We start from the raw sequence: 24,584 nt of genomic DNA on the forward strand, positions 1-24,584 counted from the left end.
GATTGTATTTTTTTATTTTTTTTGAAACTCTTGTTGTGCTTGTCAATTTTCATTTAAAATATTCGTCACGCGTCAACATGAGTCGAATACATTTACCGTCTCGCCATAAGTCAAATACATTTATCGTCTCGCCATATTCTGAATTATTTATTTGCATAAACTATTCGTGTATACAAGACCATATTGTTGATATTATCCACTCGATGACGGTTGCGCCTATATATTTCAATCTAGGTAGACTCCTGAATCGCATTATAAATCGCAACGCTTCCCTGACCACGCCAGTTCGCCCTAGGGTCCATCTTTCGGCCACTGACGTCCGCATCTAGATGTGCAGGACCATATCCACCGCCACCAGGTGTACAAATAATAATTCTCTCCCCAGCCTGCATTGAGGCTGTGTTCTTCCCACCCAAATTAATAATTCGTTCCTCCTTGCCCCCATTTCCATCATCGATAAGGCGAACCCACAGATTGAGGCCACAGTGAGCTTCTTCCCCTCCTGCGAGGCCGTAAGGGTGATATACACGACGTTCAGACAATATTGAGCATTGAACCGGAACTCGGAACTCAATGTCTCTCACGACACCATCACCTCCCCGATATTGACCATTACCGCCAGAATTTTTTCTAATTGAAAACTCGCGGAGTACCACTGGATACCTCCTCTCGAATATCTCGGCATCAGTGATACGAGTATTCGTCATGTGGGTATGAACACCGGATGTGCCGTGCCAATTGGGTCCTGCACCGCTGCCGCCGGCAATAGTTTCGTAATAACCCCACCCGCGAACTTGTTCGTCTTTCCCTTCTATTTTACCTCCGATGCCAAACGTAAGATTGTTACAATCCCCTTGAGATGCAGCACAAGCTTGAAAGGCATGGAAGATGACGTCAGTGACCCGCTGACTCGTTAAAACATTTCCACCGACAACTGCTGCTGTAGCTGATGGACTTAAAAAGGAGCCCTTCGGGATGATTACCTTAATTGGCTTCAAACAACCTTGATTGAGAGGGATATCTTCGGTGATTAAACATCGCAAGCAGTATATTATGGCGCTATAGGTGACCGCCTCAGGCGCATTCATATTGCCATACATTTCTGGGCCAGTGCCCGTAAAATCAAAGACTGCAGTGCCGTCATCTCCATTGATGTCAATTGTCAGACAAATAGGTGATCCATCATCCATATAGTCTCTGGCCTGCAGGAGTTTACCTTCAAAGCGCTTGCTAACTTGTTTCAACAGATTTTTGACGGAAAGTTCGGCGTTTTCCTGAATCGCTAGCATATAAAATCGGACCACAGCCTCACCATATTCGTCAATTAAGCTATCGATCAAATTAATACCTTTTTGGTTCGCCGCCACCTGTGCTTTTAAATCGCTGATGTTGTCTGGCAAGCAGCGAGTACCAGAGCAACCAGGATACTTAGCAGGTTCATGGAGCAGTAGCTCAGTAATACGCTCCTCATCGAAATGACCCTCAGAAACCAATTTCTCGCTGAAAATGGCCGCACCTTCTTGGTATAGCTCTCGAGAGTGAGGAGGCATAGATCCTGGGAGAATCCCCCCAATGTCTGCGTGATGGGCTCGGGATGCGACATAAAAAACAATTTTGTCGCCGTGGAATGCTGGGGTTATGACAGTGATGTCTACCTACGCGTTAGTAGATATTAATTGTACGTTGGACAAGGACATACCAGGCAGATGAGTTCCACCAGTCTGAGGGTGGTTAGAGACAATGACGTCACCCTTCTTTAATTTTCCCTTCCAAATATTTGCTTGGGTCCGTACAGCCGTAGACATCGATCCGAGATGAACAGGGAGGTGTGGCGCATTAGCAACTAGTCCACCTTGAGCATCAAATAGTGCGCATGAATAATCCAACCGTTCCTTCACATTTGTGGAAACGCTCGTCTTCTGTAGCGCGCGACCCATTTGCTCGGCAATCGCCATAAAGCGATGACCGAAGATAGAAAGTGTTATGGGGTCAATCTGTTCAGTATTTGCAGTCTTCTTTCTTGCCTCATCGCCAATGTTGACCACGATATGTGTCTCGAGATTAATAGCTGCAGCACCTGGCGGAATAACTATGGTTTGCGTATCATCTGCAAGAATCGCGGGACCCATAATCTTTTCACCCACATCCAAGTCTTCGATCTTGTAAATTGGAGTTTGTTTACGACCGCCCTCGAAATAAACTTCCTTTGTGCTGATCCGTTTAGCTCCATTGACTAGCGTCACTTTGAAAGTCTGTAATTGCTCGTCAACTGTTTTTTCGTCGAGTTGATAGCTTTTGCCGATACCACGCACCCGAATGTCATCAACAATAATATCTCGGTGTGGGAAAATAAATCCAAACTCTTGTAAATGATGATCAACAAATGACTTTTCAAAGTCCCATCCATCTGCAGGCTTAATAATCATCAAGGCTGATTCTGTACCTTGATAACGCATGTTCAGGTATAATTCGAACTCCAAATTGTGATCTTTAAATCCTTGCTCACGCAGTGATTCACTTGCCCTTTTCTTCAGCTCAACAAATCGCTCAACAAACATGCTTCGAGTCTCGGGTGTAAATATATATGAACTAGGCTCCTGTACTTCTTGCACTACATCTGCCAGCGCCATGCCGTAAGCGGAAAGAACTGACGAGTACTTGTGAATCAATATTTGCGCAATACCAAGAGCTTCAGCAATAGCCACTGCGTGCTGACCACCTGCACCTCCAAATGTAGCAAGTCTATGAGTCGACGTATCGTAACCTTTAGCTTCAGTGAGAGCCCGGATCGGTCGAATCATAGCCTCATTTGCAACCTTTATAAAGCCGTATGCAACCTCATCCACCGTCATGCTGTTTGCGGCATCAATTTCCGAGTTAATCTGTTCTGTGAGTTCAGTGAAGAGTCTTCCTGACACCTCCGAATCGAGAGACTCATTCTCTTCTGGTCCAAAAATTGTGGGAAAAAGTTCTGGAAGCAAACGCCCAAGATGCAAATTAGCATCTGTAACAGTTAATGGACCGCCTTTCCTGTGCTTGATGTTAGGACATTTTCTATTTGATATAAATTAGCTTACCTATAGCATGCGGGTCCAGGATGGGCCCCTGCACTTTCCGGGCCAACAACGAATAACCCATTCCTCCAGAATAGTTGACTTCCGCCTCCGGCTGCCACAGTGTTGATATCTAACTGGGGGCTCTGGATAGTGACACCAGCTGTAGTGGTCTCAAAGACATGCTCATAATGGCCCTCCCCGTATCGCGACACATCTGTAGAAGTGCCACCCATGTCAAAACCGATCACAGGAATCTTGGTCTTTGGGTCATAGGACGTGAGAGCGTATCCTACTACACCACCAGCAGGCCCAGATAAGATCGCCCGTAACCCAGAGAATGAATTCACGTCTACAAGACCACCGTCTGACTGCATAAACTCACATCGCGTGCCTTTGCCCTTCAGAGCGGATGCACTTCCTAGGCCACCATCGAACCCGTTTTCGAAACCGGAGATATATTTTTTGATCTCAGGGGTCAGGTAGGCGTCAGCTGTAGCAGACGTTGCACGAGGAACAAGCTTGATCATCGGCATCAACTGGCTTGACAGAGAAATATGTTCAAATCCAATTTTACGGGCAATATCTCCTACAAATTTCTCGTGCTCCGGAAACGTGTACGAATGTGTTAAGCATACCGCTATGCTTCGAAATCCATCTGCATATAGCTCCAATAACGAAGCCTCAACTTCTGTCCTGCTTGGACGCTTCAAAATTCTGACGACCTCTCCTGAGAGGCCGACGGTGAGATCTTCATCAGTTGAGACATCTAGAGTCTTAAGCTTCTCAGAATGCTCGGTATAATCCTCGAGAGTGACGCGTTCGTCGATTTCAATCACTTTTTGATAGAGTACCTCAGGTTTATGGATAGTAATATCGAAAATTCTTGGTCTGCTCTGATTGCCGATGATAAGGCAGTCAGCAAATCCTTTTGTTGTCACCAATGCGCATTTTTGGCCTTTCCGCTCCAGTAACGCATTTGTAGCAACTGTTGTTCCCATTCTAATCTGCGTCAAACAGTTAGTAATCCCTCAAACCATCCTAACACGTATATAACGCTACTGACTGATTCTAAGCATTACAAAACATGGTTAGTAATCGCTTAATAGAAGAAAGAAAATAGAAGAGCTCACCAATTAGGCTGGTGTCTAGTTTCTCTTTGCGTAAGATTTTCCTGCCCGTGTAAGCTTCCAAAACTCGTCTTATAGCCTCCCGAGGTGCATCTTCATAATTCTGCGGATCTACGGATAGTAGTTTGATAACGACGGGAGGCCGATCAGGGTGCCAGCCAATACAATCCGTAAATGTTCCACCCCGCTATTTTCAAACAACATGATCAGTTTGGACCCCCCAGGCAAATAGTTTGGCCGTAATGAATACGCTATACGCATACTCACATCGATTGCAATCTTAATCCCACCAGAAACCGGTTGAATCCCAACATTCGCATCACTTGAAATGCCCTGCTTGACTTCGTCTGTGGTCACCATCGCTCTCTATGAACATCACCAACGAATTTAATATTTTGATCTTCTGTATTGCTATCACTGTACGAGCCTGCTCCTGAGTTCTAAAATTGGAATATATATCTAAGATAAACCCTTGACGTAAGAAACTGGTTATAACAACATCATTGTGCCTGAAGTTGGTCATTGCTGGTTAGGAGCACACTAAAGGCATATTAGGTAAGCATGAAATGCCACTCGGTTTCGAGCAGAGGTTTACGAACAGAGTTTTTACAGACAATTTATGAAGCTACTTTGAGCACAGTTTGATGATAGTGTAAGAATTTTGCTCCTAATGATTTACGTTTGCAGTCGGGGTTGCGCAGTCAGATAATCGGGTGACATAGAGTACTTATGTAGAGGTAACTCTATAACTTATAGTTTATATATTATTTCAAGAGGACGTGTGCGACAAGACCGTCAACGCGAAGTCCCAACTCCCAAAATAAGCATTGTACGCTACGAAGGCGGACAATACCACAGCTCAAATATCACCCCGACTAATTATGAGTGCGAATTGTTTTGATGACTAAGTTCATGCAAGTGGACGCTGAGTTAAGATCAATATATCAAGTTCACTTGCGAAGCTTGTCAGGCACGAAGCACAATCGGAACAACAGCCATGTCGATAAGCCTGGGGCGCGCGGCCAACAGCCAACTTGCACGCAAGCCAGTTCTGACCAATGTTACAGATTCTAGCGCTTATAACTATGTAGTGAAGTCGTGTTTTTTGGAGTACATTCGCACTCCGCGCTCGCAGAACCTGTTCCGACGAACAGCCGGTGGTGAGACGACCCAAGTGGCCGAGATACAGCTACATTCGTCTTTGCTACGATGTTTTAGGAAGGAGATCGACAGTTATCCGTACTCATCCCTGCATCAAGGTCCAGTCCTGCAAAATATGTTTAGCGAGTTTCGCGATGCGGCTGAGAAAAAGGATGTCAAAGAGCGTTTTAAAGAAGGGATGTCATTCCAAAAGCTTTACGCATTATTTATGCAATGTTGCGGCAGCAGGAAACTGGAGCCAATGCAAGTCAATGAATGTACACTAGCATTCATGGCATATCTTGAATATTGTCTAAATAAGGTGCGCAACCCCGCGAAGACTGAAAACGTTCGCAAGATAATATCGGACGTCAAGCGATATTACAGTGCGCCAGTAGAGCCCCCTTTATATCTAGAGGTAGCCTACGTGTTTGGCAAGCCAGAAGAAGCTGTTCGGGAAGATATCTTGAATTATGCGGGAAAGTTGACGGAGCTGGAGTACATGGATGACATCAAGAAGTTGCTTACTGACATCTGGATCGGTAATGATCGAACAAGTAGCTTTGAGTTGGATATCGACCGCCGAACTTGGAAGGATGCTGAATCTGAAGCATTGAATCAGATACTTAAGCTTCATCTTGCCAGCAATGTACATCAAGTGGACCGTCGGAATAGTGGATACTTACACGAGGTAAGCGGGCTCTTCATACCATTAATTTGGGATTCTGACAGTTTCAGACGACATTCAATTTCATTCCATCGGATGCGGTGATTTACTATCGCCGCGTGCTGATGCTGGCATGCCTACGTGATTTGCCTTGTGCTAATTCATCGGACTCCGTCGATTACTTGTCTAAAGAGTCTCGAAATGTACTCACAATGCTATCCACGAACTGGCGGGTGAAAAAGTCTACGCGGGATATATTGGAGTTCGACGTGGCGCGAGAACTATACGTAACCAAGCGGATGAACATTTGGGTCATGGTCCGTGTCTTCCAGTTCGTGAGGTCTCAAATGATGAAATTGCGTATAGATGTAAAGGATCCATGGACCGTGCAAGATGTATGTCTACCAGAACTGCTTCTACTGTCGTTACAGTTTATTGATGTGTCCAGAAAATCATGTATCGAAATAGCTTGATGGCTATATACAAGCACATGATAGGAACTATTGTTGACGAATATTCCTCGCTCTTTTCGCCTCCTGATGAACTGGATGCAGGGATAGCCGACAAGTTCGCATTTATCGATTCATATATCGCCACCAATGACTTATTCCAAGGAACTGAAAGGGAGTTCCGGGACATCATCACTGTGATACGAGATCGTGTAAAGGTTGTTGGGGGCTTCCAATTTCATGTATAGTATATCTGAAGGTGGCTAATGTTTGAATTAGTTTGCGGCATACAATTACTTCCTAAGTCTGGTCAATGACAGTACCGTCAACAATTTGGTAATCGATAGGTGGCGCGATGTCATCCGACAGACAATTAAAGCCATAAAGCAAGTAAAGGCGCGGTACAGGTTGCCCACAGAGGTGGAGGGGATTGTCATAACGCGATGGGCAGCAGAGCTTCAGGTCGGATCGTGGTGCGCTGCTCAACTAGCTAACATGGCAGCTGAATTTTCCAAGGAACAGATTGTACCTTTGAAACGAGAACTGGAGAGAGAAAGCACGGATCTGGCTATCGAAGATATTAAGGATATCTATTCCTGGCAGTGCCGTTTGCGCAAGATCTTCGAGACCGAAATGCCAAAGTGGGTTAGCGTTTTAGAGCATACATTTAATATACTAATTGAATAGGGCTGTATATCCATTCGATGTTGAGAGCGCGTTATTCAGCTACGTGTACATGTGGTTCGACAAGCGGTCTAAGCTACCGAATGAATGGGTCGACGGCATTGTGAAGACTGAGCAGGAATGTTTTCGTTCGATAGCATCGTCGGTCTGTATATTTCAACTGTTCTAACCCTGAAATAGTTTGTTCCGAAGTCCATGAGCTCCAGCCCACAGCAGCGCCATAGCACCTCCGTATTTGATATGTTCCAGATTTTCCATCAACAAATGAGTCCAATTAAGGAATTTGAATGGCAAAACGAGTATCATGTTGCTAAACTGTATACGGTTGTCATGAGGGTATGCTTCCAGTTCATTCTGCTTGTTTGAAGGCTACAAGTGATTTCTAACGTTGATTTTTATGGCTACTAACGGCCGTGATATATAGTCGGTCTCTAAAGCAATTAGACTGTACTTACAAAATCTTCAATGCAAGTTTCTCGCAGATGTCAAACCTTTATCGGGGGAATACAACGGAAAGAAACAGAAAGGAGATTCGGAGTTTAAATTCTCGTCGGAAGTAAGTTATTTATACGGTTAAAGGAAAGATCCTAGTCTAAGGATGTTACTGCAGACTTGTGTGAAAATGAACAATGTGGAATACATCAAAAACAATCTTGATCAGCTTGAGAAGTCCATTTATGCAGAAACATTGGCTACTTTGATTGCCGCGAAGGAAAGAAAAGTGCAGGCTATGGCTAATTCAGTTTTTACGATCGAAATTGTGGAGGCAGAAGGCTTACGACCTTGTGATGCGAATGGTCTGAGTGATCCATACGTTGAATTGTTTGATCAGTCTCAAAAGCGAAGTATTGGACGCACGCGGACTATTTACAAAGACTTGAATCCACGTTGGAACGAAAGCTTTGAATATTCAGTCACACAGGCAGTCAATATTGGTGCCAATATTTGGGACGAAGATTTGTTTGGCCAACGAGATCACTGCGGTAACTGTTTATTCACGTTAAATCCCAAGGAGCATCGTGATTTTGAACCAAGGGAAACCTGGATTGATATTAATCCACAAGGGCGGCTGAAAGTTATTACTATTATGGAACGTGATCGGGATGATATTATGTTTCATTTCGGAAAGGCATTTAAAGAAATCCAACGGATGGAAGATTTCATGGTGAAGTCTATTCCTGACCAGGTGCGTGTAAACATTGAACGGCGGCAGCTCGATGCTAACACAGCCTGCCTTCAGTTTCGAATGGCGATAAACGATGAACTATGCTTAGATACTATCCGTAACGTCATCAAACCCTCGGGTTTCCTCTCATCCATGGCCAGACGTCTACTCCGTACTAGTGGGTCGGAGGGAGTACCTACAATGACGCAAGCAAGCCTTGAAGAAAGGATTGGCTATGCCATAGATGCTTTTCTGAATAATTACCTTCTACCCATTTTCAAGACTCTCGAGGCGACATTGACCGATACGTTAAAAGTCACGGTTATGCTTGAAACTTGGAATGTGATTCTAGAGCATTTGGAACTGCTTGTGATTCCTCCGCTATCAGACAAAACTATACAACAAAAGCCATTATCCGACGACGAATTGGCAGTAATAATGAGTTGGATCAATGTACGTCGCGTCATAACGTATATTGACTGTTGTGCTGATCCAAGTAGGTTGAATTTCTCGAATTTTTCCATGGCGAGGGCCACGGGCCTTCAATCGAAGCACTCAAGAACTCCGAGCATTTCAAAATTATTACTTTGGCGAAACATTACTACCAATATACGGCGCAACAGTTGCAGGCCGATTACAATGATATGGCCATTCGGAACTTTGAGAGACGCAACCAAATAAAGCTACATTCGGGCATCATTGGACGGATGCGCACGGTCCTAGCCCATAAAAATTTGGGCACAATGCGGCAGACTGCAAAACAATTACGGGATGCTAGGGATGTGGATAATACGGAAGAAGTCATTCTACGAGTACTGGCGCTTAAAGATCTAGACCATCGTTTACCGAGGATATTAAAGACAAGAAGACAACAAGCCGATATCCGCGCTGTTCAGTCCGCCAGTCGAAGATCGGGGCCGGTGTTTGATCGCATGCAAAATATGCCTGCTTACCATAGGCACGACGGTGGTTGACAAATTGGAACTATGTAATTTAATTTGTTTTAATGTGGATAGATATTGCTTTTTTGGATTGCTTTTGAATGGCTATCTTCGGTGTCGAGTAATTTACTGTATATTAAGTAGGTACAGCAGAACCCCTACACGGTCATAGTCTATACAATGAGATAGATTGCAAGGTATCTAACCAATTAATAATATCCAGCACATTTCTTTCCGAATCATTTAATATAATACGTTCCGTCGTCAGCATTAGCCTATATGATTAGTTAGAGTATCCGCTAACCGTAACAACGAGGACTTACCGCATAAACCTCTTCGAAATCTTCCGAGCCACCAAGCTCTTTGAAGAGACCGTTCGGGTAAACTCGAGGAGCGGCAGGCTTCTCGGGCATAAAATATGTGCAAATGTAGCTGCCTACGCCAACTGTCGCAAAGAAATAAAGTATTGATTTGAACGCCTGACCGTCTGAAACAAAGTCGTGAATATCGGGGGACCACATATTAAGCATGTCGTCATCCTCATGGAGCTGTTGGAAGCAGTTAGCAGATATAGCGAACAATTGCGGAACTCGCCAATAAATTCAAAACTCACGGGATCATTGTAGTTGCGTCGTAATTGCTGGTCGTCGTATTTTTCGTAGGGATCGCGGCTCTGGTTGCTCACATATGGGTAGTCGGGATATTCACCGACCTGCGTTGTAGTCAGCAGTCACGTCTGAAGAATGGGAGAGATGCTTAAATGTAAACTTTCTCCCGACAAGCAGTCAACGTAATTACCATTCGGTCGTCTTCCTGGGCTGACTTCGTCGCGTATGTTGCCGAAGGTAATCGCCTTTGTATCCGTGCCGTCTGCCGCACGCTTGCAAAGTGCGAAGGAGCAGGTCCCCGAAGGGAATGTGATGCCCGCAAAATTGTTCGCGATAAAAACATTCGCCAAATAACTATATAAACTTGTCAATTGGTTGATATATTCCGCTGCTCGACACCTCTGTATGTGAAACCTTGCGAAAGTTGAGGTTCAGTCTGGCCAGACTTGTGAATGTTGATTGGCTGGGAATGCACCCTAGCCCTGATGAACTCTAATCGGGTTTAGCGCTTGCAATCGTTTTGCCAGACTCTTAGCAACCCAGACCGCTGAGCTCAAAACCTCAGGCTCTGCTATTTGTTTTCTGCTTTTGTGCATTAAAAAATATCGCCACAATCGTGTACTTTCGCGTGTGGATTTGTCTCAAAGAGACGCATTTGTTCATGTGCTGAGCATAGATACTGTGACGCTTTCAACTTCCTAATCGCGAATGGCGCCTTCTAGGGTCACTAGAAGCGCTATGTCCGGAGCGGGAACTTCGCCACCTAATGGAGTTAATAAAGCAGGTATGTTAACTTTGCCATTGTTTTAATATTAGTACGGTAATTAATGATTCATATTAATAATTTATAGGAAAGGGTGCAAGCGATGCTAGTTCGAAGTGCAGTGGCGACCAGGTTACAGTGTCCGGACGAGTCTTGAGAGCTACACCAGCAAGAACGCCAGCAACGGCAAATACTCAGAAGAGATTGTCAACTTCACCATTCAAAAATCGTAATACTGCTACGAAAGCGTCGCCAGAATCTGAAAAACCGCGACGACCAGTCGGACGGCCCCCGAAGAAGTATGGTCTGCAAACTTCAACGTCGGCGAACAGTAGGGAGGAATATTCGGTTGAGCCATCACCAAAGCGATTGCGTTCACTGCGTGGTAAATCTGCCGCGAACAGTGAAAATGATGGGTATGATTATGCTGAAGACGGTAATGCAGAATTACATGGAGAGATCAAAGAAGAGGATCAACTGGAGCCGGTACGGCGAATAAAAATTAAATACAGCGTCCCTAAACCAATGGTGGCACAACCAGCACATATTCCCGCGCCGCCGGCATTCAATTCGCTAGACTTGTATCTCGATTCGTTTCGCATACTAGAAAACGACGATGTTACAGAAGAGATCTTTAGTCGTCGAGCCAAGGAGGAAGCAAAACTTAGACAGTCAATTGACGAGGCGATAGCGGAAGGCAGATTAAACGTTGATAATGATAGTTCTTCTCAGGGCATGACAGCAAGTTCATTGAAACGGCCGTTCGAGCCACCTAGGGCGCGTTCGCATCGGGAACATTTTCTATCTCATGCCATTTATTTATCGAAGCTGGCCGCGGACGTGCGAAAGAGTCATCTCTCACGAGCGAAAAAGATTGCGTCTATGATGCAGTTGCATTTCAAGCGGCTGTCCGGTGCTGATGAGAAGGAGCGGAGGCTAGCAGAAAAGCTTTTGAGGCAGTTGGCAAAACGGACTGCAATGGAAGTTAAGCGTAAATGGCGTTTGGCGGAGAAGGTATGTCTGCATTACTCTACTCGTTTTGAGTAAGTGGCTAATGTGGTTCCAGGTTGTTCGTCAAAAGATCACACAAAGACAACAGGAGCAACAGCGGTTGGTCGGAAAACTGCAGCTAAACTCCATCTTAGATCACTCGACACAGCTTCTCGAAGCTCGCAGAGGTCAATTACGTGAATTAAGCGCAAAGAACGAATTTGACAATGATGACAAGTCTATATTTGATGAAAGCGAGTCTGACATTATATTGGATTCCGAGTTAGATTCCACTAGCGATGAAGACTCTGATAGTGAGTTTATGGGCCGCACTGAATCTCAATCGGACGGAGGAGATGAGTATAACAAGGATACTAAGGAACTTGACGAGCCTAAGGGAATTCTGGAAATCCGTCCGAGTTTAGGACTGGCAGATCTGTATAGTGCTGATGAATTACAACAAACTAGCCCTGCCGGTATTGGTGTTGAGATCCCCGATGTGAATCCTCATGGCAATGCCAATGTAGGGAACAGGCCCAAGATGGTAGAGTCGAGTGACAGCCACGATAGAGCAAGTTCAGTTTCCGTTTCAGTTACCAGTGAGAGCAGGGCGACTCCGTGTACTCCTTCCGGTGCTGCTAGAACAACTATTCCGTTCCTTTTACGTGGTAAATTACGGGAATACCAACATTCAGGTTTGGATTGGTTGGCGGGATTGTACAACAGTGGTACCAATGGCATCTTAGCTGATGAAATGGGCTTAGGGTATGCAATCACTCGAAATCTGCTGCAAACCTCTGTGCTAACACACTTTAGAAAAACCATCCAAACTATTTCGTTGCTTTCTTATCTTGCATGTGAAAAGGAAATATGGGGTCCTCACTTGATTGTTGTTCCTACTAGTGTCATGCTGAATTGGGAAATGGAATTCAAAAGGTTCGCTCCAGGGTTTAGGATTCTCACATACTATGGAAATCCTGCGCAACGCAAGGAGAAACGTCGAGGATGGAACAATGACGACTCATGGGATGTCTGTATCACTTCCTATCAACTGGTCATCCATGATCAGAATGCCTTTCGGCGAAAGCAGTGGCAGTATATGATCCTGGATGAGGCCCATAACATTAAGAACTTCCGATCCCAACGATGGCAAGCGCTTCTCAATTTTAAGGCAAAGCGCCGATTATTATTGACCGGTACTCCACTGCAAAACAATTTGATTGAACTGTGGTCGTTACTATACTTCTTGATGCCTTCGTCGAAGGATGCGTCGTCAGTTATGGCCAATGGTTTTGCAAGTCTCTCGGATTTTCAAGATTGGTTTTCACATCCGGTTGATAAGCTTATTGAAGGCAATTATTCTAAAGAAGATGACGAGGCTCGGAATACAATATCAAAGTTGCATAAAGTCTTACGGCCATACCTACTACGCCGACTCAAAGCCGATGTTGAGAAGCAAATGCCCGCAAAATATGAGCATATCGTTTATTGCAAGCTATCTAAGCGACAACGTTATTTATACGACGACTTCATGTCACGTGCCCAGACGAAGGAGACTCTGGCGTCCGGGAATTTTTTAAGCATTATCAATTGCTTGATGCAGCTGCGAAAAGTATGCAATCATCCAGACCTGTTCGAGGTTCGGCCAATCGTCACGTCGTTCGCAATGGAAAGATCCGCCATCGCTAGTTACGAAATCAAGGAACTGTTGATCCGTAAACGACTTTTGGCAGAGACGTCCGAAAATGAGGTTAATCTTGAGTTTTTGAATTTGGTGCCCGCAAAGAACGAGCAAATGTCTACAGTTGAGGCCAGTAGTTCTCGACTTCTGTGCGCGAATTGCCATATTCAGCGGGATTGGAACACTTTGATGTCCTCCATTGATGCGGAATTCAGCACTGACTACACCTCTATCAATGGATACCGCAAGGCCGCTCTTTACCACAGGAAAATTGCAAATGCCGAACATCTACGTCAACAGCTATACACGAACCATTATCGGTGCACAAGGTCTCCACTGTACGGCAGAAATGTCATAGAAGCCTGTCAGATCAATGTTCCGCAAGAGAAACGCGAACCGTGGCTGCGGAGATATCCATGTGACAAGCTGGTCTTGTCTGTATGCGACAGAGCAGAACTGATGAAAGACTCCATCGAGCATTACGCGTTTGTTACACCTAATGTCGTCGCGTTAGATCTACGGCGTCTCGTATTTCCCAGCGTCTCGACCTCCATATTTTCTGCTATTCGTCAAAAATATGAGAATCCGATGCATCAGGCTCAAGTCAAACTATCAATTGCATTTCCAGATAAGCGCCTCCTGCAATACGATTGCGGTAAATTACAGCGACTTGCAGTTTTACTTCGAGATCTTAATGCTGGCGGCCATCGGGCTTTAATTTTCACACAAATGACTCGCGTGTTGGACGTTCTAGAGCAGTTTCTTAATATTCATGGATGCCGGTACCTGCGACTAGATGGTGCCACGAAGATCGAGCAACGACAAATCATGACAGAGAGGTTTAACAGTGATCCGAAAATTACAGTATTTATATTATCTACGCGATCTGGCGGCCTTGGTATTAACTTGACGGGTGCCGACACAGTTATATTTTATGACTCAGACTGGAATCCGTCAATGGATAAGCAGTGTCAGGACCGGTGCCATAGAATTGGTCAGACTCGAGACGTCCATATCTACAGATTCGTTTCGGAGTACACCATCGAATCTAATATTTTACGCAAGGCTAATCAGAAGCGAATGCTAGACGATATTGTTATCCAAGGGGGGGATTTCACGACAGATTATTTCACAAAGTTGTCACTGAGTGATATGCTAGGCACTGAAAGTGACGAAAAGTCGACAGCTTCCCTTGATGTGCAGGTTCGCGGTCTCAAGGGTGGTCTTGAGAAGGCACTAGCACAGGCTGAAGATGAGGACGATGCCATTGCAGCTCGAGTCGCGATGAAGGAGACGCGCGTTGATGCGGATGATTTCTATGAGCAAGATGTGGGTACGGGCGCTGACGACGATATTGCGGATTCAACGCCAGTGCCCAAAGGCTCAACTGTAGGATCGAGTGCTGCTACACCCTCCCGCATGCTCACTGATGCCGACGGCGAAGACAAGTCGATTGAAATTCGCGAGAATCGATCAGATCGTGAACATCACGAAAACGAAGACGATGATGAAGAGGAAGATGAAGGAATTGGCACCGTGGATGATTATATGATACGGTTTATTGAAATGGGCTATTATTGGGACTAGTCTACGATAATGACGTGTGTTTAGGAGTTACGGAGTTTACGGAGGATAATTGGTGTCTAGAATTTGATGGATGTAAATATGTATGGTGGCATAATAGTTGTTTTGTATATAGCATTGTTGGTGGGACCCCATGTATTATGAAAGCCTGACGTCATCACACTATAACCTGACCATTTACTGCCAGAGGCACGTGAACCACATAACGCGTCATCAGGTTTATTCCACCATTCCAATCACAACCCATGAAGGGCAATCAAACGTATCTGATCGAACTACCGCTTGCGATTACTTTAATTTACTAACAGCATGATTGGACAGGCTAATGAAAATTCGCTAGATACTCGGGTGGTGTTCCACCGTCGAACTTTGACGAGGTGAGTTTGCAGATCTGCACAGCCAAACTCACGTAAAACTGACCATATGACGTGGACGAGTGTACATTAATTTGCGATCACCCATGTCTGGTTCAGTGTGGTGACATGCTAATCTGGGATCAGTTATCTATAAAGCTAGTTGCTTTCCTTCCTGATTCTCACTTTCATGCTACTCTCTCAGCCTTGGAAGCATATGCTTTTGATTATCTGTTGCTTCCAATTCAAAAGTGACTATGAGTAACAACGAAGTAAGTTGTTTGAGATGTATCCTGTCACGATTGTTAATTGCTCTAGGTTCCCAAAGTCTTCTATCGAGGCAAGAATGAAGAATTTATGGTGGTGATCCAATCACCAGAAGACTACCGTCGGTACAAGAAAGATACCACAATACCACTGATCGATGTGGTAGATTCCTTCAAGGTGTTCGTTACACGGGCCGGCACGCAGGGTATAATTGATGAGGCATCACGAGCGATGCTAGAGAATGAATTTGGCACTAAGAATTCCGACCAAGCTATCCAAAAGATACTGAAAGATGGCGAATTTCAAGAGCAGAAGTACACTTACAAGACGGAATATGATTCGACTAATGATTCAATGGGAGCGAGAGTAGCACATTAAAGGATTTTACACAGTTAGGAACGATTTAAGACTCGAGAATATTTGTGTAAAATAGTGGATCTCATAATCAGTATCATGCGCACATGTATCAGATTAATGCTTTCTCAATGATATAGCTTCTCGTCGCAAGTTATTATTATTTTGCATTGAATTCGCTGGGATGAACCAATATCAAGGTCTATTTCCCCGCTCCTGTAGAGCGCCAAGATTCGCCAATCTGTCAGCATTCTCGTTGCCCATAATCCCACTATGCCCAGCCACATACATAAATTTGACTCGGGCTCCTCGTCCTCGGCGAACTTCAATTTCATCAAGAATCTGTTTGATCAAGTCTGCGTTTTCTACTGCTTGTCCTTTTGAATTTCGCCATCCGTTCTGCCTCCATTTTATGCTCCATTCTTCCACGCATTTAATTGAATATGTAGAATCTGTTCGAATCTCAATATGCCGGGACCTTGGGCCTTCTTTGACAGCAAGAAGGATAGCCGTGAGCTCCGCACGTTGATTGGTCTGTCGCTCGCCTGGCAAATAAGTTGATATATTTCGGGAATCGTTGGGTCCATAGTACACGCCCACGCCTGCTAAGGATCCCGATTTACCATTATTAAGAGCGCATCCGTCTGTATAAATAATTTGCGGTGAGAGATCGAGTCCATACTCCTCGGTAAACTGCCTATGCTGTTGTTCTTGTGCTGTTTCGCATTGTGGTCCCGAAACAGCATTCGCTTTGGTGACTTGAGAATACCATTGATTCGCGTCTAGAAAATTGTCGAATGCTTTGTACACAGCGCCATGATACCCCGCGACCTGTTCCACAAAGGTCTCGTAATTGTGATATAACCCTGGTTTCAACCCGACAGCCACAGCCCACCAGTTACTTACGTCAACTTGCTCGAACTTCTCAACCTCTGTGGAATACCATACCCATGCATCCTCAAATGTTTTAAATGATTTGTATACAGCTCCCGGAAACTTGTCAACCTGCGCTTTGCATTCGTCCCATGTATAGAAGATACCTCGCTGACGACCATGTGCAACAGCGTAGCGTTTTCCTTTAGGAAGCTCGTTGTCTCGGAAGTCAGCTAGGTCATCACCGGATGAAGATGAACAGCCCCACATCCACTCGCGTGCCTTGTCTATATCGTCGAAAACTTTCACTTCAGGCTCGGAATATTCTTCGACTTGACGGCGAGCATCCTCGATCCGATCGTAGATACCTGGATTAAACCCTACAGTCCAATTGTTATACTCAATACTCAGGGACGTGTCAATTTTCAATTGCTAATCAAGAAATACCTTCACGAACGCAAAAATATTGGACTTTCCGTGGCATAAGCGGTGTCGCTGATCTGGGCAATTGAGTGAGGAGCAATTGGCGCAGCTGACGGGACCAAATTTTTGCTAACAAGACATAGAGGCAGAGCTGCTTGTAATAGGGATTGCTGCTACCTGTTCTGTTGCTTCAGAGTCAGATAGAGGGAGAGCGTGGTAAATTAGAGGTCAGGCTGAGCAACAAAGGACGTTTAACTCGCAACTGCAATAATAACATAGGGTATGGGTATTTGGGCCGGCTACATCCAGTCTTCGAAGTTTCAACACATTATACTAAAGCAACTAATCCTCTAGAGAAGATTTCAAGTTCAAAACAATTCTTCAAGTGTCTTTCCTTACAACTGGTTCCTCGGTTTCCTTAATTTTGCGTTTGCGTGGCCGTCCACGGGGCCGTTTTTGACCTGTTTCGCGTAGCATCCTCGGCAATTCTAATACCTATACCCTACATTAAAGCTTTGTTAACGTGGGATGAGTCGCGAGGAAAGACCAAAATCCCGGTCGAACACCAAACTTGGAATGTTTGTGTAGTGAATTGCATAGCTTTTCGTTACGTGCAGCCGGCGTTAAGTCATTGCAAAGTTATATTGACAAAACACATTATTTCCACAACGCCAACCATATATGATCCGCCAATGGTATCGCTGATCACATCGCTGTAACTAATACTACTCCGCGTCTCCGTTCGTTTCCGGTTTCTTTATATCCTTTTGATGGGTTGTCGTCCTCAATTCAGTATTAATCTGTCGGACCATATCCTCAATTTTCCTTCTTAATTCTTCATTCCTTGTAGAAACATGCTCATCAATATATTTATTCACGTTTCCAAAGGCCTCAGATCTGTTGACTGAACCTTCTAGTAACGCCGCCGCCTTGCCTCGATTCCTTGTTGCCAGAGTCGCAGACGAATCAGATTCAACCAGAGATTCGATAGCTGCTATAAGAGATTCATGTGTAGGCTAATCAAAAGTCGTTAGTCACAGAAGTTCCATGTCCTTGAACCAAACAATGACCCACGCTTTCTTTGAAGTCGGTGAACAGCGATTTCCGAAGCGAATCAAATAATCCTCGGCGCTTGAAAATCGTCAATATATCCTCTGTTGTTGCTTGATTGCTTTGCTGAGGCTTTGCTTGATGATTTGATGGTTGCTCCGCCATTACCTGCCACATCCACTATTTTGCTGTGTGTCTCGAATACGTCGGCTGACTACGTTGAAGGTAGCGAGGAGAGGAGAAAATGCCGATGACCAGCAAAATACAGCGAGAAAACTACACGCGACAAATTTAGCATTTGTATCACAGAGCCTAAGCCAAGTATATCGAAAGCTCGTATCCAAAGTGGTGTATGGAACCCCCTAAACCCAGCCCGGGTAAGCCGTACAAACGACATTCAATCTCATCGTCCCCGGATCTGTCTAACAATTTGACATGCGTGCCCTTCGTTACTTTGTCGGTCAGCATACACTCCATGACCTTTCGATCGCGTCACCTCTGTCAGCCAGCTTTTTCACGGCAAATATATGAGGTAGATATATCAGTACTATATACTGTAGTACAAAGAATCAGTATTGGGAGAGATACGCACGGCTCATAAATTCTCGATCATGATAAAATCCAGTACAAGTCGCCGCCTATCACTGTATCTGTCGAAGCAATGTTCATGTCGTCGTGTATCGACCGACAGATCAGGGTCAGGTAGCCAGCGTATGTTTTGTTTATATTTCACGTGGGAGGGAGAACTTGAACGTTAACGATGTCGGCGAGGAATAGGTGGTGGGCATTACTATAGTATTTCCACTGACAAGGCGAGTGCCCATGATTTTCCAGCGTCGCCAGATATTGTGCAGGATAACTTTCTGCCGGATTGGTCATGGCAGAAGCGCATACATCCGCTGCTGGACGATTTCATGATCGACAAGCTGGCCGAGCGGATGGAGGCCGAAGAGCCTCACAAAAAGTCCGCCAGCCCTTCAAAACGGAAACGAAAACGAAAGCCAAAGGCCAATGTGGAAATAGATATAAAAACACTATCGAAACCGGAAGAGGAAGAGAAGAAAATCCCAAGAGCTGATCCGACAGGCGAGCAGCGATTCAACGAGGTCGGCATTCAACAGCTGGCACACTCATTGCATCGCCAGTTGTTCCCAAATGGTCCAACTGCGCCGTATCCGGACTTGGTTAAGTTGTCGAGGCAGCATCTGGAGGTGCACAAATTACTTGGAAAGCAGACTGATACACAACCACCGATGACGATGGACCTGCCTCCGTTGCAAGGGCAAAGCTTGGACGAACACTTTTACCGACTTGGGATGCATGTCGCTGAACCCTACTTGAATATGTCGAAAGAATTTGCTAGGATAGAGAAGATTCCGCCAATGCCAGAAATGTGGGTTGTTAAGTCAGGGTGGACAAAGTATGAACCGGGCAAAAAGCCGGTGAAAGTTTCACACCCGGATGCGCACTGTTTGGTGTTTGATACAGAAGTGATGTATAAGGAGTCACCGTTCGCGGTTATGGCTACTGCAATGTCAAAAGACGCATGGTATTGCTGGATATCGCCATGGCTGCTCGAGGAATCGGAGAACGATAGGCAACTTATACCTCTTGGCACGCAGTCTTCACCGAAGGTCATTGTCGGCCACAATGTGGGTTACGATAGAGTGCGGGTCAAGGAGGAGTACAGCTTTCGCGAGTCGAAGGCAATGTTTCTGGATACCATGTCTCTCCACGTTGCTACGAACGGCATGTGCAGCCAGCAACGACCAACTTGGATCAAGTACCAGAAAAAGCTGGCGATAATTGACAAGTTTATCGACACGTCGACAGAGACAGAGATGCAGGATAATCTTAGTCAAATCAAAGAAGAAGAGACAGAAGAGCCATGGGTGCGAAGAAGCGCCATTAACGGGCTTGCAGATGTTGCGAAGTTTCACTGTAATATCGATATCGACAAAGCCGAAAGGGATTACTTTGGTATCCTCGATCGGCATGGTGTCCGCGATATGATTCAAGATTTGATCAATTACTGTGCACGTGATGTGCGGACGACGTATTTCGTGTATCAGAAAGTTCTACCGTCTTTTCTTGAGGTTTGCCCACATCCTGTATCCTTTGCAGCATTGCGACATTTGGCGTCGGTGTTTCTACCAATCGACAACACGTGGAAGGACTACGTCGCAAATGCAGAAAGTAAATACAAAGAGCTTCTCGCTGAAGTTGAGACGCGTCTGAAAAGTCTTGTGGAGCAGGCTGTTGCTCAGAAGGACGATCCAGAGAGAAAATACAGCCAAGATCCCTGGCTCAAACAACTAGATTGGACGATCAAGGAGATTCGTATGGTGAAGCCGAAGAGAAAGGGCGACGTACCACGGCTCGCGAAGAACCAGAAATTGCCAGGATATCCAGAGTGGTACAAAATGCTATTCGCAACAGCTGACTCGGAAATGAATGTATCTGTGCGGGCAAGGATCGCTCCTCTAATGTTCCGACTGTCGTGGGATGGCCATCCACTTGTGTGGACAGACACGTATGGCTGGACGTTCCGAGTGCACAAGGACGAAGGGGAGCAGTATCTGAGTAAGAATTTCTGTAAGTGCGATGTATCTGTGGAAGATAAGTTGCATTATCTTCAGGAAGACCATGATGGCATGTATTTTAAGGTTCCACACAAAGATGGTCCGTCTGCACGATGCGCATCTCCTCTCGCAAAGGGATATTTACAGCATTTTGAGTCTGGCGTGTTGTCATCTGAGTATTCTTATGCGCGGGAAGCTTTAGAAATGAATGCAGCGTGCTCATATTGGATCAGTGCGCGGGAGCGAATCTCGTCGCAGGTAACGGTCTGGAGGGAAGACACCAATCTGGGCATAAATCCTTCGTCTGCAGAAATAAAGGGCCTTGGCATGATCCTGCCGACCATAGTTCCTATGGGCACGATAACGCGACGAGCAGTCGAAGCTACGTGGTTGACGGCGAGTAATGCGAAGAAGAACCGAGTTGGTTCGGAATTGAAGGCGATGATACGCGCACCGGAAGGGTACAAGTTTGTTGGCGCGGATGTCGATTCTGAGGAACTATGGATTGCGAGTTTGGTTGGGGATTCGCAGTTTGGGATTCATGGCGGGACGGCAATCGGGTGGATGACGCTGGAGGGCACGAAATCGCTCGGGACGGATCTGCATTCAAACACAGCGGCTATTTTGAATATATCAAGGAATGACGCAAAAGTTTTCAATTACGGTCGTATTTATGGTGCTGGATTAAAGTTTGCAGTACAGCTTCTAAGGCAGTTTAATCCGACGATTTCGGATGCTGATGCTAACAAGACTGCGACGAAATTGTACGAGTCGACAAAGGGTACGAGAGCCAAACGAGCGCTAAAGACATTTCGACGAGGTCCTTTTTGGTTTGGAGGTACAGAATCGCTGATGTTCAACAAGCTGGAAGAAATTGCTAGTCAGGAGATCCCGCGCACGCCGGTACTTGGCTGTGCGATTACAGAGGCGCTCATGCAGGCTAATCTGGAGAGCTCGATGTTTATGACGTCGCGAATTAACTGGGCGATTCAGTCTAGCGGGGTGGACTATCTACATCTCCTTATTGTCTCGATGGATTACTTAATCGAGCGTTTCAAACTGGACGCGCGACTTTGCATTACTGTGCACGACGAAATTCGGTATTTAGTCAAGGAGAAGGACCAGTATAAAGTTGCCATGGCGTTACAAATCAGCAATCTGTGGACGCGCGCGATGTTCTGTGAGCAGCTCGGCATCCACGACATTCCACAATCATGCGCATTCTTTTCTGCTGTCGACATTGACCATGTCATTCGCAAGGAGGTCGACGTGCCGTGCGTCACGCCATCTCACCCAGCCGGAATTGCACCGGGCGAGTCACTCGATATTGCGGCATTGCTCAACGTGACTTTGGCGAAACTGAAGACGAAGAAAGTCGTCGATTTGTCGCATTGGGAGTATACGCCGCGCACGCCGGTATTCGACCAAATGGAGCAGCATCAGCAGTTGTTGGTCAAGCAATTGAAAGACAATGCGCCGATTCCAAGTAGTGATTTGAGTTATTTGAGTGCACAGATAAGCAAGGATGGAAAGCCGACATATAGATAGCTATGGTTGATATATTCAGTTATGGGGTGTAGGTTTAATTTTTGCATGTTACGGAAAGGAGTAAATGTATGGTGTTGCATAGATCATAGTTAAGATGGCTTTTTTTTTTTTTTTACCGGAGATCTTAAATTAAGGCTGTTATTTATCTTTTAGTAGTAATTTATTCAAAAACTGCTTAACATTGGCAACAACATGTGACCCAAGTCAAATAAATCACACGGAGCAAACCGAAACGACAGGGTCGGATTTGGGCCCCCACTTGCCCACGGGACGGTTCTATCACGCAATCAGCCGACACGATACCGGTCCTCGCTCGGGACAGCCGCCGCAGGAACAAAACAGAAAACTGCATACGGAAGTTAGTTCGGCCTGCAGGCGCCTTGAGTCAGATGACGGGAGGTTATGTTAGTTGGCAACGGTTTCTGGATGTGACTAGACTAGGTTAGGGTGATATTCGAGAGAACTGAAGGAAAGACAATAAGTTTATTGAAGCCATAATCATGAGTGACCACGACCACTTTAAAGCGAAAGAATCTGATATATCCACAAAATATAGACAATAAAAACAAACAAACAAACGAACTCCATGATGCCCATCCCATCGCATATTTAACATTTACTAAAGCAAAAACAACAAGGAGACCAAAAACTCGACTCGACTAACTCAACTCCAAATTCCAATTTCGTAGCAAAGCATCCAAAAGCAATAACGTGAGCAGCCAATTATGTTCAAATCAAGATGTTCTTTTCATGCACCGATAATCCCGACCCAAATTCCGATTTGAATATGCTAAGCAAGAGATGATATTTACGACTGTAAAGCATGGTATATACAACTTTTCTTTTTTTATAATTTGTTTCAAAACGACACTTCACCCTTTAAGATTCGTTCACCGGTCGGCGACGGCGGTCGTGCAAAACCGCCTGATAATCGCCGACCTCGGCGTCGGTTCTCTTGGTCTGGCGCTAGGCGCGTGGTATCGACAGCAGAGTCGTTGTCCTGAGGCCGGAATCGAACTGCGATAGATTGGCGCCTGTGGTGGTGATGGTCGCAGACGACGTAGTCTGGGGCTACAGAAGACGTGGGTGATTGGGTGGGAGATGTCGAACCCGCCGAGGACGGTGGCGACGGGGGAAGTCCAAGCGAGCGGGCACGTTTGGCGCTGCCGGCACTGCTAGCCAGATTGAAGTTTGGGGCAAACGGGTATTGAAACCGTTGGAAGCCAGCCGGGCTGCGTTGGTCTGGAGAGCAGCCGTATAAGCTTGGTGAGATCTGCATGACGGCATTGTTGGTTGTTGTTGTTGTTGCGCGCCGCTGGTCGGTTGGGGCCCCGACTGATGGGACGACAGATGACGAGTTTGGCGGAGGCCAGCATGGGAGCGAAGCGCGCCTGTGGATCTGAGTAGGAGATATGATTGCGCCTTGGGCAAGAGCTGACTTAGAGCCAGTCGGGATGGGAATCGGGATCGGCATAGCCTTCTTAGAAGAAGGTGACGATGGTGAGGATTGCGGTGGAGATCGAGAGGACATTTTGGAATGGAAATGTAATAAAAAGTATGTGAGAATCAAACAGTAGGGATGAAATGAACAGACAGGGGGGGGAGAAGAGTATATATAATAGTAATAAGGATGGATAAGAATAATAACTAAGCAATAAAATGGAAATTGGGCGATCGAGTTGCACGCGGAGTCAGGCGAGGAACGCGGAGGGGGGGGGAGGAGGAAGGGCGAAGAAGAGCGCGTGCATTAAATGAACTGAATTTGGGACAGCGTGATCAAAGTCGTGCGGCGAGGGCGTGATCAGCAAAGTAAATTTTCTTCATAGTTTTGTGGCGATCGCCTAATTGGCCGTGACTTAACTAACTATAAGTTATCTTTTATTACTCAAACGCGGATCCTTCAGACATACATTCAAAAAACTCAATTGACCTCGGGGTGTTTTTGAGGAGTAATCGCTGACGTGACTTCCTCCTTGCTCCTTAAAAGTATTAAAGTAGAATATCTTTTGAAGTGTGAACAGTCATCAGTTATTTTGTGCCGTTCAAGATGCGCTTTTTCAAGGAAGGAGCAATGAACTACTTCAATATTGGAACAATTTGCCTAGAAAGAAACCCTGAGACTGGATGTCTTGGTGGAACAACAACGCTTTAGTGGCGTTTCATCTTTTTTTTTTTGTCTTCCGGTCAAAATTTCCCCGCAAATTCAATCATCCGGGTAATATTCATTATGAGAACCGGGTAAGTATGACATCAGATTACTTGAGCCGGAAGCTTTTTTT

The 24,584-nt window shown here is 45.4% G+C and overlaps 9 protein-coding genes across 9 annotated transcripts; 4 read left to right on the top strand and 5 right to left on the bottom strand.

The window, feature by feature from the left end:
* Nucleotides 1-35: 35 nt before the first annotated feature.
* Nucleotides 36-4,897, bottom strand: V1513DRAFT_438005 (Hydantoinase B/oxoprolinase-domain-containing protein). Its single transcript, XM_066897005.1, has 6 exons — nucleotides 4,451-4,897; nucleotides 4,187-4,370; nucleotides 4,120-4,124; nucleotides 3,078-4,060; nucleotides 1,700-3,030; nucleotides 36-1,651 (listed from the first exon to the last, which is right to left on the bottom strand). The coding sequence occupies exons 1-6, from the start codon at nucleotides 4,541-4,543 to the stop codon at nucleotides 231-233; spliced, it is 4,017 nt and encodes a 1,338-aa protein (XP_066755516.1). The 5' UTR covers nucleotides 4,544-4,897; the 3' UTR covers nucleotides 36-230.
* Nucleotides 4,898-4,923: 26 nt separating this feature from the next.
* V1513DRAFT_438012 (uncharacterized protein) lies at nucleotides 4,924-9,468 on the top strand. The gene is made up of 10 exons (XM_066897006.1): nucleotides 4,924-6,014; nucleotides 6,062-6,385; nucleotides 6,439-6,657; nucleotides 6,719-7,080; nucleotides 7,127-7,239; nucleotides 7,302-7,459; nucleotides 7,548-7,679; nucleotides 7,734-8,309; nucleotides 8,364-8,741; nucleotides 8,789-9,468. The coding sequence occupies exons 1-10, from the start codon at nucleotides 5,181-5,183 to the stop codon at nucleotides 9,260-9,262; spliced, it is 3,570 nt and encodes a 1,189-aa protein (XP_066755517.1). The 5' UTR covers nucleotides 4,924-5,180; the 3' UTR covers nucleotides 9,263-9,468.
* On the bottom strand, nucleotides 9,469-10,030 carry V1513DRAFT_429577 (uncharacterized protein; the record flags this gene model as incomplete). Its single annotated transcript, XM_066896322.1, has 4 exons — nucleotides 9,469-9,504; nucleotides 9,553-9,777; nucleotides 9,843-9,941; nucleotides 10,028-10,030. 4 exons carry the CDS (start codon nucleotides 10,028-10,030, stop codon nucleotides 9,469-9,471), a joined length of 363 nt encoding a protein of 120 aa, XP_066755518.1.
* Nucleotides 10,031-10,260: 230 nt separating this feature from the next.
* V1513DRAFT_482939 (SNF2 family N-terminal domain-containing protein) lies at nucleotides 10,261-15,018 on the top strand. The gene is made up of 4 exons (XM_066900405.1): nucleotides 10,261-10,621; nucleotides 10,689-11,614; nucleotides 11,667-12,355; nucleotides 12,407-15,018. Exons 1-4 carry the CDS (start codon nucleotides 10,546-10,548, stop codon nucleotides 14,856-14,858), a joined length of 4,143 nt encoding a protein of 1,380 aa, XP_066755519.1. The 5' UTR covers nucleotides 10,261-10,545; the 3' UTR covers nucleotides 14,859-15,018.
* A 61-nt stretch (nucleotides 15,019-15,079) lies between these two features.
* Nucleotides 15,080-15,981, top strand: V1513DRAFT_438022 (ribosome maturation protein). Its single transcript, XM_066897007.1, is given in 4 exon segments — nucleotides 15,080-15,117; nucleotides 15,177-15,480; nucleotides 15,527-15,890; nucleotides 15,903-15,981. 2 exon segments carry the CDS (start codon nucleotides 15,466-15,468, stop codon nucleotides 15,851-15,853), a joined length of 342 nt encoding a protein of 113 aa, XP_066755520.1. The 5' UTR covers nucleotides 15,080-15,117; nucleotides 15,177-15,465; the 3' UTR covers nucleotides 15,854-15,890; nucleotides 15,903-15,981.
* Nucleotides 15,982-16,024: 43 nt separating this feature from the next.
* Nucleotides 16,025-17,074, bottom strand: V1513DRAFT_374634 (ribonuclease H-like domain-containing protein; the record flags this gene model as incomplete). The annotated part of the gene is made up of 2 exons (XM_066894862.1): nucleotides 16,025-16,522; nucleotides 16,892-17,074. Coding segments are annotated over 2 exons (681 nt in total), but the record flags the coding sequence as incomplete, so codon positions are not given.
* A 519-nt stretch (nucleotides 17,075-17,593) lies between these two features.
* On the bottom strand, nucleotides 17,594-18,507 carry V1513DRAFT_438026 (complex proteins associated with Set1p component shg1-domain-containing protein). The gene is made up of 2 exons (XM_066897008.1): nucleotides 18,200-18,507; nucleotides 17,594-18,141 (listed from the first exon to the last, which is right to left on the bottom strand). The coding sequence occupies exons 1-2, from the start codon at nucleotides 18,350-18,352 to the stop codon at nucleotides 17,851-17,853; spliced, it is 444 nt and encodes a 147-aa protein (XP_066755522.1). The 5' UTR covers nucleotides 18,353-18,507; the 3' UTR covers nucleotides 17,594-17,850.
* Nucleotides 18,508-18,609: 102 nt separating this feature from the next.
* On the top strand, nucleotides 18,610-22,488 carry V1513DRAFT_477427 (DNA polymerase family A-domain-containing protein). The gene is made up of 2 exons (XM_066900242.1): nucleotides 18,610-18,886; nucleotides 18,953-22,488. The coding sequence occupies exons 1-2, from the start codon at nucleotides 18,787-18,789 to the stop codon at nucleotides 22,303-22,305; spliced, it is 3,453 nt and encodes a 1,150-aa protein (XP_066755523.1). The 5' UTR covers nucleotides 18,610-18,786; the 3' UTR covers nucleotides 22,306-22,488.
* Nucleotides 22,489-22,769: 281 nt separating this feature from the next.
* Nucleotides 22,770-23,996, bottom strand: V1513DRAFT_438029 (uncharacterized protein). Its single transcript, XM_066897009.1, has one exon. The coding sequence runs from the start codon at nucleotides 23,834-23,836 to the stop codon at nucleotides 23,165-23,167; it is 672 nt and encodes a 223-aa protein (XP_066755524.1). The 5' UTR covers nucleotides 23,837-23,996; the 3' UTR covers nucleotides 22,770-23,164.
* Between the last annotated feature and the right edge of the window lie 588 nt (nucleotides 23,997-24,584).

Source organism: Lipomyces chichibuensis (genome assembly GCF_038497645.1).
Source record: "Lipomyces chichibuensis strain CBS 12929 unplaced genomic scaffold V1513scaffold_4, whole genome shotgun sequence".
In the NCBI taxonomy this organism is placed as follows: domain Eukaryota; kingdom Fungi; phylum Ascomycota; class Lipomycetes; order Lipomycetales; family Lipomycetaceae; genus Lipomyces; species Lipomyces chichibuensis.

What these genes read in the sequence shown, in the direction of transcription:
- V1513DRAFT_438005 (XM_066897005.1), bottom strand. Translation starts at nt 4,543, where the DNA reads ATGGTGACCACAGACGAAGTCAAGCAGGGCATTTCAAGTGATGCGAAT. An exon ending in GGATTAAGATTGCAATCGAT is followed by an intron (nt 4,371 to 4,450) that starts GTGAGTATGCGT and finishes GTTTGAAAATAG; the next exon opens with CGGGGTGGAACATTTACGGA. An exon ending in CCTGGACCCGCATGCTATAG is followed by an intron (nt 3,031 to 3,077) that starts GTAAGCTAATTT and finishes CATCAAGCACAG; the next exon opens with GAAAGGCGGTCCATTAACTG.
- V1513DRAFT_438012 (XM_066897006.1), top strand. Translation starts at nt 5,181, where the DNA reads ATGTCGATAAGCCTGGGGCGCGCGGCCAACAGCCAACTTGCACGCAAG. An exon ending in TGATACGAGATCGTGTAAAG is followed by an intron (nt 6,658 to 6,718) that starts GTTGTTGGGGGC and finishes TGTTTGAATTAG; the next exon opens with TTTGCGGCATACAATTACTT. An exon ending in TGAAGTCTATTCCTGACCAG is followed by an intron (nt 8,310 to 8,363) that starts GTGCGTGTAAAC and finishes GCCTGCCTTCAG; the next exon opens with TTTCGAATGGCGATAAACGA.
- V1513DRAFT_482939 (XM_066900405.1), top strand. Translation starts at nt 10,546, where the DNA reads ATGGCGCCTTCTAGGGTCACTAGAAGCGCTATGTCCGGAGCGGGAACT. An exon ending in TAATGGAGTTAATAAAGCAG is followed by an intron (nt 10,622 to 10,688) that starts GTATGTTAACTT and finishes AATAATTTATAG; the next exon opens with GAAAGGGTGCAAGCGATGCT. An exon ending in AATGGCGTTTGGCGGAGAAG is followed by an intron (nt 11,615 to 11,666) that starts GTATGTCTGCAT and finishes ATGTGGTTCCAG; the next exon opens with GTTGTTCGTCAAAAGATCAC.
- V1513DRAFT_438026 (XM_066897008.1), bottom strand. Translation starts at nt 18,352, where the DNA reads ATGTGGCAGGTAATGGCGGAGCAACCATCAAATCATCAAGCAAAGCCT. An exon ending in TCACCGACTTCAAAGAAAGC is followed by an intron (nt 18,142 to 18,199) that starts GTGGGTCATTGT and finishes ACTTTTGATTAG; the next exon opens with CCTACACATGAATCTCTTAT.
- V1513DRAFT_477427 (XM_066900242.1), top strand. Translation starts at nt 18,787, where the DNA reads ATGATAAAATCCAGTACAAGTCGCCGCCTATCACTGTATCTGTCGAAG. An exon ending in ATCAGGGTCAGGTAGCCAGC is followed by an intron (nt 18,887 to 18,952) that starts GTATGTTTTGTT and finishes GGCGAGGAATAG; the next exon opens with GTGGTGGGCATTACTATAGT.
- V1513DRAFT_438029 (XM_066897009.1), bottom strand. Translation starts at nt 23,836, where the DNA reads ATGTCCTCTCGATCTCCACCGCAATCCTCACCATCGTCACCTTCTTCT.